At 43.3% G+C, this 13518-nt stretch overlaps 1 protein-coding gene across 3 annotated transcripts in view; it reads left to right on the top strand.

Annotated features, from left to right (window-relative positions):
- Positions 1-13518, top strand: part of TIMM44 (translocase of inner mitochondrial membrane 44) — a 51114-nt gene that overhangs the window by 30566 nt on the left and 7030 nt on the right. For all 3 annotated transcript variants that reach the window (XM_031948289.1, XM_003760888.4, XM_023496913.2), the window contains exons 8-11: positions 1502-1594; positions 1796-1920; positions 3656-3706; positions 11033-11122. In XM_031948289.1, coding sequence (XP_031804149.1) covers positions 1502-1594; positions 1796-1920; positions 3656-3706; positions 11033-11122 — 359 coding nt within the window. The remainder of the gene's footprint in view (positions 1-1501; positions 1595-1795; positions 1921-3655; positions 3707-11032; positions 11123-13518) is intronic.

The raw sequence follows: 13518 nt of genomic DNA, 5'->3' as shown, positions 1-13518 counted from the left end.
TACTGTGTTAAGTACTGGGGTACAAATAGAAACAAGATTCTCATGGGAAAAACTACACAAATGGGAGTAGTAATCGAGCATGGACTCGTCGGTCTGACTAAATGGAGTCAGGGGAGGAGGTTGCTTTAGCCCTTTGCTTTGTAGCAGAATCCATTTGATACTGGGTTCTAGTACTGAGACATGAATGTCATTGGGAAGCAAGTAAAAGGACGTGTGTCTGGGACCTTGCTGAAAAGATGGGCCAGAAAGGCTGGCTTCAGTTATTTGAAAGGCTTTCACAGCCAGAAGTGTTTAACAATGACTGGCACAAAGGAGGTCCTTCTTAAATGTTTGTTATTTAGGTAGTTTTAAAAGGCAGGCCCAGGGAAATACAGGAAGATGCAGAGCAGCAGTTTTAATCAAAGAGTAGGTTGCATGGAAGGTATTGGGGTTGTAGGCAGAGGCTGAGGGACAGCTTCATAGGGATGGAGAGATTCTTGATGGGCATTGAGTTTGACTTGATGGCCTCTCACCCCTTCAGGCTCTGATACTCTGTAGAGAGAGGGCACAAGGAAATAAGTGCATTAAGACTAGTCTGTGAGGTCAAGGGGGACTGTTCTATGAAGTCATCAATTTTAATGAAGTATAAAGTGGAATATGACTGAAAAGTTAGCTTCATACTATGTGGGAGAGATCCCATAGATAATTAATCCTTCTCTAGCCAAGAATAGGTGGAGAGTGGATTTCACAGCAGTGGCTGTTGGCAAAAGACCACATGTGAAGTGATAAGGACCTGAATTAGGGTGGAGGTAGTGGGAACAGAAGAGGAGGAAAGAATTGGAGAAATACCGAATTGGGCAGGTTTTTTGACTTTTGACAGATTGCAGAGTTTCAGGAAGAGGGAGAAATCAGGAAAAACTGAGCTCTTGAATCTAGCTGATTGGGAGAGTTCTGTTAATACTTTTTACTAGTTGACATTGGATTAGAAGACAGCCAAATGGAAATGTGGAATTTGGATTAAGGAAAGAAGTTGTCTGTCTGTATTTGGGGAAGCATAAAGTGAAGCTCTCTAAGTTATATTATCCCAAGAGTAGATTTAAAAGTGCTTTCTCAAATATTTGACTGCTTACTTGAGAAGAGTCATTCTCTGCCTTGCTAGTCCCTCATCAAGTCCTTCCCTCTGTAAAAGCTTTTCACAGGAAGGGACCTTGTCCTTTGATCTGATCTCTTAGTGTTTTAATGGCATAATTTTTTGATTAAAGTTAACAGCATAATTTGAAAAAGACCTATTAAAACCTGAAAGGACTGCACAGAGCAAGGATTCAAAAGAAATAGAATGTTTTTGCTATTTTGTTCAAGTTAATATACTTACAGGATGAAATTTATGCTATGATCAATACATGTTTTTTAAAGTTTTTATTTTCTTTTGATGCTAGTGTTAAAAATAACTAAAGTTAGAATGAAATTTTGAAATAAAAATAAAAGGCTTGTTCACAAGTCCTACTTACTGCTTTGCTTTCAGGATTCTTTGAGATGAAGATGAAATATGATGAAAGTGATAATACCTTCATCCGGTTATCTCGAGCAGTGACAGACAAGATGACTGATTTAATAGGTGAGCAAACCAGCCTCCTATAGGTCCCAGAAGCTGAGGACGAGCACACTGCAGAAACTCATGACAAGGACTCCCATGAAAGCGGGAAGAGGAAGTTTCCCAGATCTGTGGGTGCTGGACCAGGTGTGGGGAGGTTGGTTTTACAGCAGACGATTGAGGAGGGCACTCTGAGGCTTGATGAAAGAATCTCATATTTATCAGGTGGCCTATTCTCAAAGACAGAGATGTCTGAAGTTCTTACTGAAATCCTCAAAGTGGATCCAACTTTTGACAAAGATAAGTTTCTGCAGCAGTGTGAACGTGATATCATCCCCAATGTCCTGGAGGTAAGTATATCACAAGAGGCCCTTCAACACTTCTCTAGCGTTTTCTGCTTCTTGGGATTTTCAGTGGCTTGTGTAGAGCTATCAGTGAACATTCATTAACTCAATTCAGGGAGAGAAATGAGCCCAGTCTATCAATATCACTTAACTCATTAGCAGATGCATCAAGCGTGTCATTGTTCTTAATTCCTCAGCTTTGGCTGATTAAAGATGAGGTTCCTCCCAATCCCTGACTAGAGAGAAACTTTTAGACTTCAGAATCACTTTGTATTTGATGCTTGATCAGGGAAGGCTCTGGCTTGGCTTAGCCTGGGACCTGCCTCAGCAAGTAGGGGAGAACAGAATGGAGTGGTGAGAGGGGTTTGTCCCCCTTGAGAAACTGAGGCATTTCTGTGAGTCCTGACATTGTTGATCTATCCTTTCTCTTTTAAGAAGTTTCTGACTTTCTTGGATGGCAGGGAGGGAATATTATGATCATGCCATTTAATGGACTGGGAAACTTAAGACATAGGCAAGCCACCTTCGAGGGTAGATTCAAAGTTAGAATTAGATTTTCTGACTTTTAATTTAAACTGCTGGTGAACTTGGCATTTTTGCCATATTCATCAATTCCACCAGCACTACACCAAGTGTAGGTGGAGGAGATTTGTGGTTGAGGAATTATAATCCTTTTCTCCCTAGCACATCGCCCTTATTTCCATCTTTTTGGACAGCAACTGGTAATTAGGGATGATTGTATAAAAGCAACCTTCAGAGGGAAACTTCCTGATAGGGGCTCCACTTTCAGGCTACCTCTTGCTTTCATTTTGCAGGAAAATTTTATGACTTCTCATTATCTTCTAATTTGTTCTCACAGTTTTGTCTTTGCTTTCATTTGCTTTTCAGGACCAATCTCCATAATTTTATTGACATTTAGACATTAGGATAGAAATTTCTCAACTATCCTTTGCTGAATAAAGGCATTCTGATCACTTGTGTCATACAAAGGACATATACTCTGATGACCAGCTTCATTGATTAGATCTTTGCTACTGGAAATAGAAGATAAAGGATGCATGGGGTCTATGTGTGTCTTTCTGGGCTTTGGTTGGATATTCTTTCCCTTTCTGATGAATTAGGCTACATCTCTCATGTTGTTCAAGAGAAGAGATATTGTGTGTGTGTGTGTGTGTGTGTGTGTGTGTGTGTGTGTGTGTGTATCTACCCATTTATCTCTCTATCAAGGTTTCCTTGGGATAGTCCCCTTCCCAGTACCACCCACAGAAGTTAGAGATACATCCTGGTCTGAATTCCTCTACTCTCATGTGTCTGGAAATTACAGGCTCCTTTACTATGTGACCCATTAGTGAGAGATCAGAATTTCCCTTGGCAAAGCTTGCTTGAACTTCATGAGAGAGAGGTTTGTTATTGAGATATTCCCACACTAGCTTTTGTTAAAGCTACAACTGAGGGTGAGAATGGGTGAACAAGATTTAGGTGACCCGGGAGCCTGGGAAGAAGGGCTTTGTTCTTAAACTGTAGCCGGCTGACGCATCTCTCTGATCTATCCAGCTCTTAAATGCTCCCTGATGATTTAACAGCTGCACTGGAACTCCAGACATAATTCAGTTGAGACTCTGAGACCTGGGGGAGGCAACAGTGACAGCACTCTTGTTAACACTTAAGCAGCTGCCTCTTGCAGGCTTGGCTCCTCCAAATATCTCCTCTTACAGCTCACACCTTCCATTTTCTTTTGTAGGCGATGATAAGTGGAGAGCTGGATATCCTCAAAGACTGGTGCTATGAAGCAGTAAGTTTTCAGATTTTTAATTTCCAGACTTTATTGAACATTTTGGAAAGTGATATTTAAATGTGAAGAATTATTTATAGGTTGGGAATTTTTTAGAGATAACATGATATTGGGTTGCATTAAGAGAAGCCTCGTGTCCACTGTAAGGAAAATTGTTGACAGGATGGAGTCCATCCAGGGGAGGGCTGTGGAGTAAGCAGACCCCAGGTAAAGAAACTTTAACTGTTGTTTAACTTGGGAGAAGCGAAGGCTTAGGGTAGACATGAGGGCTGCCTTGAACTTGGAGGGTTGTTAGATAGATGAAGGAAAAGGGACTAATTAGATTGGTTTGGTGTGGGCCCAGAGGGTAGGATTAAAAGCGTTCTCACTACCTAAATTTGTTAGTATTTTTTTCAAAACTGAGAAGGGTGAATTCAGCCCCAGATGATGTAGCTTGAAGACATCTTGGAGGCCGGCCATCTATCTAGTCCCACCCATGTGGGCAGCAAGGACAGCCCTGACCACTGCTCTTCTATCCTGTGCTTGATTTCCCATAATGGGGAGGCTCCCACTGGGTGTCAGATGGCAGCCCCCGTTTTTTTCAACAACTTAGCTGATTGGGAAGTCTTCCTTATACTGAGCTACTTCTCAGTTTTGAAAAAAGTACTAACCAATTCTTAACATCAAATACCATAGATTAAAGAAGCAAAATACCAAATTAAAACCTTGACCTCCAAACTATTTGTATTTTGACAAAGGATAAATTTTTTCTAAATTTTATTTGAAAAAACAGTAAGAAAAAAGGAAAACAAAATAAATAAAAGAGAACATTGTCATGTGCCCAGCAGAGTATCGGGGAGAATTCAAAATATATAACAAAATATATAACAAACTACCAAATTAAGATATATATTATTAATATTGTATATAGTATATAATATATTATCATAATATAGTATTAATATTATATTAGATATATATGTGTGTGTATATATATTAGTAAAAAAAATATATTCACGAATGTCCATTTTTTCTTCCTTTTAAATTGTTATTTGGTTATCTGCTGCTCACTTTATTTACTTTATTCCTTTTTCCCCTTTCATCACCCTCACTACCCTCAAGCAAGTTAAGAAAAGATTATGTATACATATGTAGATATATACACAATACATACATACATTCATACCCCACACATACATCTTTTGCTTCCCCATTTGCCTATCTCTCCCCCCACATTTCTCTATAGATTTTGGAGGGTGCTATGCCCTTTTTGGTATATATGTAGTGTTGCCTATTTAATCCATTCCCGGTATGAGTAGGTTTCAGAACCATAGGCCCTCCTTCCCCTCTGATGCCTCTGTGTTGTCTATTCTGCCTCTGTACCTCATTTATATAACATGATTACTATATTTACCTTAACTCTGCCAGTTTTTCTTTTGAGCTACCCTGTTGATGTGAATCTTAAACATATAGTATACATTTCCCGTGTAAAAAAAAACAAAAAACAAAAAAAGAGTTTGTCCATTGAGTTCCTTAAAAGTGATCTTTGATATTGGTTCTCATATGTTAAATTTTCTGCTAAGTTCAGGTTTGGTTGATAGAAACTCCTGAAAACCTCCAAGTTAGTTGAAAGTCCATTTTTTTTCTGATTTAAAACTAAATAATTTTGCTAGATGTGATATTTTTGTCCACAGGCCTAGTTCTTTTGATTGTTGGTATATATGATTCCAGGACCTACAGTCTTTCTTTTATTGTGGCTGCTAAGTCTTGTACTATTGTGATTGTAGCTCCAACATATTTGAATTGGGTTTTTTTTTTTTTTTCTTGTTTTTTGCAACATTTTTCTCTTTGATTTGGGGTTTTCAAAATTTGGCAACAATCTTCCTGTGTGTTTAGTTTCACATTGTGTTCTATTTTCTCATTCTTTATAATATGTTTTGTTATTTCTTGGTCTCTCTTAATTTCATTGGTTTCCCTTGCCCAATTCCAATTTTCAAAGAATTATTTTCTGTGTGGGCTCACCTCCCATCCCCAAAACTTATTCTCTACATACCCATGCCTTAACCTTTGGGATGTTCTCTATAGGATGCTTGCTGGTCATCTCCTCAGATTCTGTGAGCACTAGCTAAGTCCTTGTGCCAACCATCTGTTACCTCTTGCTTTTAATTAGTTACTGAACTACCTTTTCCAGTCCTATTTCCTGGACTGTGAAACTTCTGCAGGTATGCACTATACATATCTTCTTTGGCTCCCTGTGAGATTGCCTTTTATATCACCCAGTGTTTTGACTGAACAATGGCATTTTCCAGGATTCATAACCATATAGCATCACCAGAAAAAAATATTTTGCTAAAACAAATTTTTTTGGGTTATACACCAAGTTGAAGTAACTAAAAAGAGCATGCAATTTCCTAAATGCAGGCAGTTTTTCCTCTTTCTCCTGTTCAGTTTTAGACCCAGTATATGGTGCCACTCTGCATTTAAATATACTGAAAAACTGACTCAGTGGCTTCCTCTTCCCAACTGTATATATGATCTAGACAGTGCTATTTGTTGAAGGAATGGTTTAATTATGTACAGCAAACTTAAAAGCCCCATTATGTTCCTAACAGTGGTGGAAGTACAAATTTTAGGTAAGATAATAGCCTTTGCCTTTATGGGATTTAACATGATATAACCAAAGGAGAAGGTTTTTTTGTTTGTTTTGTTTTTGCTGAGGCAATTGGGGTTAAGTGACTTGCCCAGGGTCACACAGCTAGGAAGTGTTAAGTGTCTGAGACCAGATTTGAACCCCGGTCTTCCTGACTTCAGGGCTGGAGCTCTACCCACTGTGCTACTTAGCTGTCCCCCCAAAGGAGTGTTTTAGAACACTAATAACATAATTTAATTTCAAGCAAATACACATTTATTAAATACCCACTGTATACAAAGTATTGTGCTAGATGCTGAAACTACAAAAGAAAAAACAAAGTAGTCCCTGCTTCTTACTGTCTTAAGAAGAGAGAAAGACTTTGAATATTGACATGGCAATGAGCTTTGTGCCTGAAGATCAGCCCACTATCATCAACTTGAGGCTACTCTGTAGACAACCTGCATGCCTATCAGGACACATGGTGTGTCCATATGGATGATCCCCTCTGAACCTTCCTGGATGCTGCACTGGGTCCATTCCTTACTCTGCTTGGCTTGGTTGGTCCTTGGACAGCAGGTTTCATGGGTCCTGCTCGTTCGGACCTCATGGATCTTATGTCCTGCTAGCACAGCCTTGCGAGAAGCTCATGTTCTCTTGGTGGGCATGATGGGTACATGGATAAATACAGAATGTTTTAAGCATTAATATAAAATACTTTCACAAGGGAGAAAGCAGTGCCATCTGAGGGGATCATCAGGTGCCTTATGTAGGAAGCGTTACCTTAGCTGAGACTCGAAAAAAGCTAGGAATCCCAGGAGGACCCATACCCCATGTATGGGCAAGATGCTGTGCCAAGGCCCAGAAGGAGAAGGTGACTGCTTGTCATCTCTGTTTCATGTCTTGGAGAGGTCGATTGGCCTAAGGCTCAACTCTGAAATCCTATGAGAGCCAGGGTTGTAGAAGGACAGGAGCAAGGAGGCAAGTTTGATTGCAATGGAAATTATGTGAGGGGAGTGACATGGAATGGGCTTGGAAAAGTAGGTGAGAGTCAGACTGTGGAGAACTGTAATGTCCCAGGTGTGGTGGGGAGTCACCAGAAATGCTGAGTTGAGAGTGGCAAGGACAGTTTTGTAACATTCTGACAATTGTAGAAGGTGGTTTAGGGATAAAGGACCATAGAGGCAGAGATCAGTTAAGAGGCTGTTTTGGGAGTTTGGCCTGGTCAGGAGGCAATGAGGATATTAGAGTGGAGTGACGTCAGCAAGATGTGAAGAGGAGGGAAGTCAGGGGTGTGACTGAAAAATGGTGGTACGCCATTGGGAGGAGGGAGAGATACTGGGGCAGACATGAGTTCTGCTCTGGGCAAGTGGAGTATATGGTACTTTGACATCCACGGGCAGAGAGTTAGCAGGGAGCAAGGTGTGACATTAAGGTCGACATGCAGAGTTAAGGGTCATGGTAGGGCAGATGATCCAGCCAAGGAAACTGAGAAGAGCCAACCAGTGAGTGGGAGGAAAACCAGGAGAGAAGACTCATGGAGAGCAAGGTGTTGGGCAGTGTCCCACACTGCTGTGACTTTGTGGTTACCTTGAAGAAGACTTACAATGAAGGCGAGTTCCAAGAGAGGCCATGGAGGTAGCAGGTGTAGACAACTATGACAGAGGACAGACGTGGTCTGGGTGGTTAAGGCTAATCCAAGCAAGGATGTTTTTTAAAATGAGAACACCTCAGCCTGTACATGGTCTGGGGGAAAGGAGCTGGTGTATGTGGCAAAGTGGAGATTCATCTTTTTCTTTCAAGCCTGTAAGAGTGCCCAGTTCCAGTATTCCTGAATATTTGGAAGCTGACGAGTCTCTAGTTTTGCTTCCATCAGCAAATACACACAGAGGGACTTGCCAGACACATCAGCTTCACCTGCTCCCACTTGTCCATCTGGAGCTGGAAACTCCTCCTCCTGGCACATTCTTCCCTGAACTTCTGGGTCACTCTTGGTGGGTTTCCTCATACCTCTGACCACTTGTCACCCTGGTCTGTTTGACCCTCAGCTTAAACCCCCTGATCCTTCTTGGAAGTTCAGGAGATAGCTCCAATCCAGCAGTCCAGAGCAGAGCTTATTCTCTTGTCCCCATGTTTCCTCCAGAATCAAGAGCATAGACATCTTGCAGTCTCTCAGGGTTGTCGTGGCGATACCTTTTGGCTCTTCATTTCTGCCTCCAGCAGCTTTCTTTCCTGTCCCTTTCACCTCTCACCTGTACCCAGATTGCTGTGACACAGCCACCTAGGTGGTCTTCCCTTCCCATCATCTGTCCTCCTTGGGGCTGCCCCAGGAACTTTGAGAAAGCACAGGTTTGACCCAGTGCCCCTTGTAGAATGTGAACCCTGGTGGGCAAGGACCCCGACACCACAATTGGAACAGAGATAAGCACCTGAGTGCTGGTGAGGACATGGAAAAGCAGTTGGGCATGGGTGGTCTCTGGATCAGCCACTTATGGGCCAGGCTTTGCGGACCCACATGGTGCCTTGCTGTCAAGACACCCTTATTTCCTAAGCAGATAGCCCTGGAGGGAGAGAGGATCTTACAACAGCCAAAGCCGAACGCCATGAAGGAGAGAGCTCTTGTTCTCCTTGGGTTTCTGTGCCAGGGAGCTGACCTGTGTGTGCCATGACCAGATGTAGCCACCAGAGGGCTTTCCTGCCCTTTCCCTAGCATCCAACTCTTCCTCTGCCTCCAGGCCCCACTTGGAGCCTCTGCTAGGAGTTTTCAGAATATGTCTTCCTTTGCCCCCACGTGGCTTGGGATGGTGCTGTGTCCTTTAAGGCCAGCAGGAGCATAAGCTCTGAGAACATTTTCTAAGGAATCTGAAGAGCACCTTTGATCAGGCTGGAGATGACTTCAAGCCTGCTGCATCCAAGTCACCACCAGCCACTGAGGCTCCTTGGGAGAGGAGCTTTGTGGCTAAAACAGAAAGGGAGGTGGCCACTTCCGGGATCAGCGTTTGTCGGTGGGTAAGCAAGCGCCCTCCATCCAGGGCAGACAGAGCCCCCTCTGCCCCTTCGGTGAACATCTGTGTGAAGTTGCTGTAGCTGTGAATTCATATCCTCATCTCCAGCCTGGCACCGCGTCTCTTACTCTTCAGACAGCAGATTTCATGTGTCCTCAAGACCCTCCCCAAAGCCTGTCTAGCTTCAGAACAGCATCAATTCCCTATCAGGAAGAAGTCCCAGAATAGGACTTGAACAAAGGCAAGACAACTCGGGGAAGAAAAATGTGCAGAGATAAAGGGACAGCATATCTGGGTCCTCAGTTGAAGGGTCTGTGAGTCTGATGCCTCCTTAGGCCCCTGGTCTGTGAGAGCTGACTCCCTCAGTTAACAAGGACAACTTAGGCTTAGGTGAAAGCTAATTCTGTAGTTGACTCAGAATCCATAAAAGCTCATTTAAATAGATGCAAAATAATTCCTCTTGGAAAAGTGGATGCTGTTTTTCATCGCCAGGATGCAGGAGCAGCATGGGCAGGGGAAGGGGAGAGCTGAGGTGGGAAAGCTTCCTAATAGTGATCCTAGTAACCCACAGTTGTGTAGTTCACTGTGTGCCAGATGGGCCACCAGGGGGTACCATGGTGCAGTCAGCAAGACTGACTAGCTGTGAGGTCCTGGGCCAGTCCCTCACCCTGGGACCCTCAGTTCTCTTCACGTGATCTGGAGAAGCAAATGGCTGCTCTCCAGTGTCTGTGCCAAGAAAACCCTAAATGAGTCACCAAGAGTCGCAACAACAACAATGTGCCAGACGCTACTTAAAGCTTTACAACTCTTAGCTCATGTGATCCTCCCCACAGCTGGGGAGTTTGGGACTAGCAGAGATGGGGAGGGGCTTCCTCAGGTGCTGTGCCAGAAAGTATGAGGCAGGCGTGAGCCCAGGTGGCCCAACAGAGGAAAGGTGAAGCAGAAGCTTAGTGCCTACCTCTTCCCCCATCCCAAAATTTATCACTAGTCATTTCCCTCATTCAGGCTCATTGTCCCCAATTTAGTCCCAGCCTCTCAGACTTTGCTCTTGCCCCCATCCCTGCATCTCGTCCCACTCGACCTTGGTTCTCAGTTGCTTCGCATTAAGCAGCTTCAAATCTCTTCTGGCTGATTTTGCTCTGTACTCGTCTCATAAACAATGGGGGGAAACAGAGGTGGAGATGTCAGACCTTTGAAGCCCTCCTCTGCATGGTGACTAATGCACAGTGCTTTGTGTGAGGCTTGGGGTTGGCTGAGATGGCTGAGTACCTTTGCTAATCTGAGAGAGGATGATGACTGAGCCAGTAAAGCTAGTGCTGGGATGGAGGCTGCTTGAGGGAACTTCTGAAAGTAACGTGTGATGTGAGCCCTTGCTTCTGCTACGACTGAATCCTAGTTAGAGGATGACAAGTAGCATGTTCTTGTTCTCCCTCTCTACAACTGCCATCAGAGCTTGGAGGAGTCTGGGCCCCCGAAGAGGCAACTCTGGGTGTTCTCAGAATGGGAGGCCCACAGTCTTGAAGTTAAGGTGGGCAGTAAGGAATCAAGTGGTACCCCATGGAGTCTCCTTGAATTGATGGTGTCTCCTATGTCAGCTGTCACTGGCTTTGCCTTCTCTCTCCTGCCTCCAGACCCCAACTGAAATACTGAGGTCTTCCTCCCAAACTCCACTTTTTTGAAGCTTCTGTCTCACCTGTGTCTCCTTTGTTGCAGACATACAATCAGGTGGCTCATCCCATCCACCAAGCGAAGTCCATGGGCCTGCAGTTCCATTCTAGGATTCTAGACATCAGCAATGTTGATGTAAGTCTCCTATGTTTTCTCCTTGCTGTAGAGAAGTCAGACATACTCTTAATACTGGAAGAGACCTCTGAGACCTAGGGGATCTTCTACCTGGGATCTGTGAACTTGTTTGGGATATTTTGTTAACTGTATTTTTTGCCTTTCTTTGTAGTCCTGTGTATTTTTGCTTTATGCATTTTAGAAATCTTTTGTGAAGGGATCCATAGATTTCACCAGGCTTCCTCAGGGGGGGCGTGAATTAGAAAAGGGCAAAAACAGCTGATCTAGAACAGGCTCCTTATTTTACAGGTGGGTAAGATGAGACATGCTCGAGAAGGGCCATAATTTGCCCTAGGTCATAAAAACAAATTCCTGGCCTAGATAGAAGCTAATCTTATTTGTGTCTGTAGGATCCAGAGAAATAAGTGGATGTTACACATGGCATACTTGGGATTGATGTAAGGAAAAATTTCCAAGCAATGTCCAGTGTTGAATTAACTGCTTTGGGAAGTAAAAAGTTCTAGACTAGCTTGCAAAGGGAAGTGATGGAGAAAATTCTTGCTTAGGTGAGAGTTGGATTGAATGCCCTCAGAGGGCATCTTCCCCCCTCTGTCACCCTTTGGCTCCAATTCTGTATGGATTTTTGATCTGCTCACACTCTTCACCTTCAACTTAGCATGGTCTTGTATGTTTTCAGACTTCAGTAATGATTACAGCTTCAGGCTCTCTAAGGAGCCCTTAAACCAGCAGATTTGATCTCAGGATTGTAAAGAGGAATAGCTTGGCTTTCACAATAACAGCTGCTAGGTGAGGAGTATGTGAGCCCATTTCTTATAAGAAGGAAGTATCTAGTGCACTTTTTTGAGATGTTATGGCTCTGCAGGGACCTGATTCCATTTGGCAAACCTAGTGTAGGGACTAGGGCCCCTTGAGATATTACTTGTTCTTTGCACACCTAGTATAGTTGTGACTATATTGCTACTGGCTTTTTCTGTGATGTGCAGTTAACTTAACCCTCTTGATGGGGAAGAAGGACAGGTAGCTAGGATTTATAAGCTTAGACTGACAGATGCAGCTCAGGGTTCTGTGTCCTTTCTCTCAGGCCATATACGTCAGTTGAACTGAGAGCAGTTACTCTCTTTTGGGGGTTTGTTATGGGCTGTTAGGAAGAGAATGCTTGAAATGAGGAGATTTCTTTCTTGGGTCAGGAACAGGGTAAGCATCGTATCTCCTGTGTATTAATACTGCCACTTGGTGTAAAAGGAAGCAATTGGTCAAGCCAAGCAGGGAAAACCAAGCCTGCTTGTGGCCCCTTCTTAGGTCTTGGCACCTATGACCCTGGAGAGAAGCCTTTTCATTTTCTTTCCAAAACAATAGTCACTGAATCACTGGTTACTGAGCCCTAAGCTTTCTTTAGAAACAGGAATCCTTCATCTTTTTTGGTTCCTGGACCACTTTAGTTTGAATTCTGTGGACCCCTTCTCATAAGTGTTTTTAAATGCATAATGCATCAAACAAAATTATAAATAAAAACAATTCTGTTTTTAAAAAGAGTCTAAGCCCTGGGCCAAGAGCACCTGTTCTAAAAGGAATCATGATCTTGGCCTCTGGCTGGCAGATGAAGTTCAGCCCCAGTAGCTCTGTAGAATTTTTTTTTTTTTAAATATCTGATGATAATAGGTCCTACATATGTTTGCCTTAAACCAGATTCAGACCTTAGGCATCCATTGCCCTGAACCTCTAAGTACTGGTTCAGGTTTAAGATCACAGTGCCCAGAGGAGGAGAGTGCCTCAGGGCATGGTGTCTGCCAGTTGAGTCCTGAAAACTGGCTCAACTTTAGTAACCCCATCTCCTTGGAACATAACAGAAAATTCAGTCATTCTCATTAACCCTTCGAAGGTATTTGTTCAGTCTCTCAAAAAAAATCTAGTTTCATGAATGGTGATTGGAAAGGCCTGGCAGTTACTGACCATGGGGCCAGCAACAGGAAAATGAGAGGTGGGCCTGGGATGGAGAGCAGCCAGGGAAGCCCAGCAACCTCTCTTATGACTCAGGGGGTTGGCAGAGTCACTCACAGTAAGCTTGCTCTCCCTGCACTCCTGGGTGTGTGATCTATGCTTGGGCTGTATTCTCTCTTTCAGCCAAGACAGAGAGCTCATGCTGGCTGCTTCAGAGCTCAGACTGAGGATCAAGTTAGGGTTTGTGGATGCCAGGAAGGAATTTGCTGAGAGAGGTGTTCTGACTCTTAAGATAAGAAAGATTAATGGGGAGGGCTTTGCAGAACAAAACCTGCTGAGCCACCAGGGTGATGTAGTGTTTTTGTAAGTTGCCACTATGAAGTATGTAAAAGAGAATCTGAAAGTCCCTGGGAGAGAGCATCATGGCAACATTACTGAAAGCTTTCTAGTGGTGAGGG

Source organism: Sarcophilus harrisii, chromosome 1, assembly GCF_902635505.1.
Source record: "Sarcophilus harrisii chromosome 1, mSarHar1.11, whole genome shotgun sequence".
Classification (NCBI taxonomy): domain Eukaryota; kingdom Metazoa; phylum Chordata; class Mammalia; order Dasyuromorphia; family Dasyuridae; genus Sarcophilus; species Sarcophilus harrisii.
The sequence above is the reverse complement of the archived record's forward strand: the minus strand, read 5'-3'. Positions and strand labels throughout refer to the sequence as shown.